Here is a 3,576-nt window from a genome sequence, read left to right as displayed (position 1 = left end):
CTTTAACAATCCGCACCCCTGTTTGGCAAGCCTAAACATGGGATGCGACAAGAAGACTAACCAACCGGGGTTTCTATTACAACAAACAGTTTACCTTCATGATAATGAGCTCATCAATAACAAATTTGAAATTTTTCTTAACCTAGCAGGGAAGAAAGGCTGGCAGGATTGCAATGGATGGTCCTCGTCTCCACTATGAAAATCAGATAATTTCATAATCCTAGGAAACAGATGGTCTGTGTAGTTAGCTCTCTCACTGTTGTATTGTGTGGCTAAGGGCAACGAGAGATGTTTACTGAATATAATATCTGTACCCTTCAAGCCTCGCTCGCACTCCATGTCCTCTATAAAATACCACCTCGCTCCCCTCAAATGTCGCACAGCTCACAACGAACACAACATCTGTATAGCCTCCTGTTACTCCATTTTCCTCTTGCCCTTGGGGTCAACAATCATGGCGGCTCTCTCCAACTCCTTGATCTTTCTGTGCTTCCTCTTGCTGCCTGGGGTCCTGGCTTTTGCAGGTCCCCATGGAGAAAGTTATCCATGTCCATATGATTGTCCACCACAGAAGGAGACTCACCTACACATGTACTTGCACCAATTCCCTGCTTGGGCAAATGTCACAAACCCTAATGAAGTAGCTTGGCAAGGATGGGTTGCTGACCACTGGTTGCTAACAAAGGGACCAGATCCCAATAACAATATAGTCGGGCGCGCGAGAGGCTTCCATTTGTTAACTGGTGAAACCAGCAAGGACTGGTACATTTCTCACATCTACGTATTCCAGGACGACAGGTAAAATTCCTTTTCTATATGCAAGGGTCAGCCAATGTGTGGGGAGGTCCGTTCTTCTGTGTGTAGATTTTTCTTCGGATTAATCATAAGAATATTCAGCGTATGGGGATTGATGATACCAACAGGTCTCACATACCTTACCACACATGTGGAATTATAAATCCCTAAGGCATTGTGGAATACAAGGACTGCACTAGGTATTCTCGCATGAACTAATCCAAAGGATTTTCATCCAAGCCAACCTTTTTAAGATATCCCTTTTTGGACAACCATCCAATGCAGGTTGTAATAGTCTGCAACATTGCACCCCTTCCTTAAAGGTGAATTTGTGGCATCTGAAAGTAGTTTGTCATTTCCAATAATGCCTTGATCACCATACTATTACTACAACAAAAAATTGAAGGGATTTTAAACATTTGCAGCTTTAGGAAACTTATTGGATTTCTTTTTCTTTCTTTAGGCGGTCCTGGGTGTAAACTTTATTTACATTAAGGGTGTGCAAGTAGATTTTTTCATATATTCTCCAGTTATATGTGCATAAAATGGTTCAGTATATAAATGCTCACTGTGATAATTCTATATGTGAATGAAAAAGGTTTGCAGGTTCCACAATTCAAGTTTTAGGGATGCTTGATGGTGAGTGGTCAATTATTGGTGGCACCCAAGCCTTCTATAATGCACGTGGCTACATAAAATACAAAGAAATCCCGAGTACCATGAGTAGTATCACTGATATTGTACGAGAGCTTGATGTTCATATATTTACTCCCGACACTTCAACAGCGGTATGTGATAGCTCTTGAGATCAGTTTTACGTCTATCGTATAATTCTAAGTGCCCGTTGGGCCACATGTTTACAATCTATTATGTAGAACCATATAGCACTAATAATGCATTTTATATGACTGTAGCAGTAAAACAGGAATTATGTGGCCATATCATATCAGACTTGTTTTCCCGGGAAGGGTGCCCAAAACTAAAGATGCTTAAGAGCATGTATTTTCATATAACATGTACCCAATATCCCTGTAGCATTTTGTGGCAGAAACATATGTTATATTCTGGTTTATGAATTTTGATTGCATAGGCGGGCATCTAAAATTTAGCATCCACAATCATATACAGCTGTATCAAAGGTTTTGAACAAAACCAGTTTGTAGCAGGTACCTTCATTAGTCACATGCATGATATTTAATTACTAGACTCCTGACAAAGAACAAATATGTCTCTGTACGATCTTAACATTAACTATGATTTTAATTTATTCTGTACAGGTTCATGGTATTGCTGTGTCTATTTGAAGTGCAACGGGTCACATCGAATTGTGCCCTCAGAAATTTGCTCAACAATTTTTCTGAAGTACCTATTAAGTTAATAATTTGAAGGAAATAATATGCTCAAGTGGAAGCATTCAGTACTGTTGTTTGAAGCTATGGTGTGTCAATGTACTTGCACACTTTCTGTTTCTTATGCAAGTCAAATAATATGTGGTTTATGGCATGGGGTTATGCATCCTAGTTAGTGACCTACGCTATTTTAAACTATGTGTATGACTTCATGTTTGAATCTTACCACAAGGACAAGAATATATTTGATGTATGCCCTTTTACTGGCAGTGAATTATATTGGCCCCAAATAATATATTATGTATTATCCTGTGTTCATGTCTGATGTCTACGAGTGAATGTGTAGGGGGAAAAATGTCACACCCCAAAATTTTAATTTTAGGATGAGAATATCTTTTTGAATATGTTTACCATCCTCTAAATTTTCCAAGAATTTTTCCAGATCTTGCTGGTTTTTGTTCTCAATTTTTGTAGAGCTAATTCAATTTTTTGCAAGCTTTTAGGAACCTTTTCACGATCTCTAAGTACTTTATTTGGGTTCATTATGTCCAACTTCATCTCTGAAATTTTTCTCGACATTTTTGGAAGCCTAGGGATACTTTTTCTACATTTTAAAATATTTTCCATGTATTTCCGAATTTATTTTTAACTAAAATATCATTTTCCTGAGAATTTAAAGAAAATCCGAACCCCCTTGCCGGATCGGGCCAAGTCGCAAGTCCCACATCAGGCTCGACCCGACCCGCCACCGCCGGCCACCCACAGCCTGCTCTCCGCACACTGACCGATAGGCGGCCCCCATCTGTCTGGTCCGTCACCTCTTCCGCAGGGAGCGAGCCGAGCTCGGGTCAGGAACCTGAGCGCAAGCCACCTAGGCACGCACGCCCAGGCGTAGCCCTCCCCCTGTGCGCCGTCTCCCACGCCCTTAAACCGCACCCCTCTGGCATGAGCGCCGCCACGCTCCCCTCTGCCGCACATGCTTGCCCCCGCCGTTTGTTCTGCGCTGCGCGCCATCGGTGTTAGAGGAGCTGCTGGTTGATACTTGTCGCTGATTAATCGTGTCCGAAGCCTCGCTGACAGAACCGACATCAATTCGAGCTTCCCTGCGTCGAGTCGAACCCATTTGACTGGCCCTCATCACCCTCTGTCGCCGGACGCCGCTGTTTTCGTGAGAAGGGTGTGCCCAAAACTAAAGATGCTTGAGAGCATGTATTTTCGTATGACATGTAGCCAGTATCCCAGTAGCATTTTTTTGCAGAAACATATGTAATATTTTGGTTTAAGAATTTTGATTGCATAGGCCGGCATAGGCCGGCATCCAAATTTATCATTCACAATCATAAGCTGTATCAAAGTTTTGAACAAAACCAGTTTGTAGGAGGGGTATCTTCATTACTCACGTGCATGATATTTACTAGACACCTTACAAATA

At 41.6% G+C, this 3,576-nt stretch overlaps 1 protein-coding gene across 1 annotated transcript; it reads left to right on the top strand.

The window, feature by feature from the left end:
• The first annotated feature begins 393 nt into the window (after positions 1-393).
• LOC112903278 (dirigent protein 1-like) lies at positions 394-2,462 on the top strand. Its single transcript, XM_025972516.1, has 3 exons — positions 394-798; positions 1,394-1,583; positions 2,073-2,462. Exons 1-3 carry the CDS (start codon positions 455-457, stop codon positions 2,097-2,099), a joined length of 561 nt encoding a protein of 186 aa, XP_025828301.1. The 5' UTR covers positions 394-454; the 3' UTR covers positions 2,100-2,462.
• The last annotated feature ends 1,114 nt before the right edge of the window (positions 2,463-3,576 follow it).

Source organism: Panicum hallii, chromosome 8, assembly GCF_002211085.1.
Source record: "Panicum hallii strain FIL2 chromosome 8, PHallii_v3.1, whole genome shotgun sequence".
Taxonomy (NCBI): Eukaryota; Viridiplantae; Streptophyta; class Magnoliopsida; order Poales; family Poaceae; genus Panicum; species Panicum hallii.
Note: the sequence above shows the minus strand (reverse complement) of the source record. Positions and strands in the feature narration are given on the sequence as shown.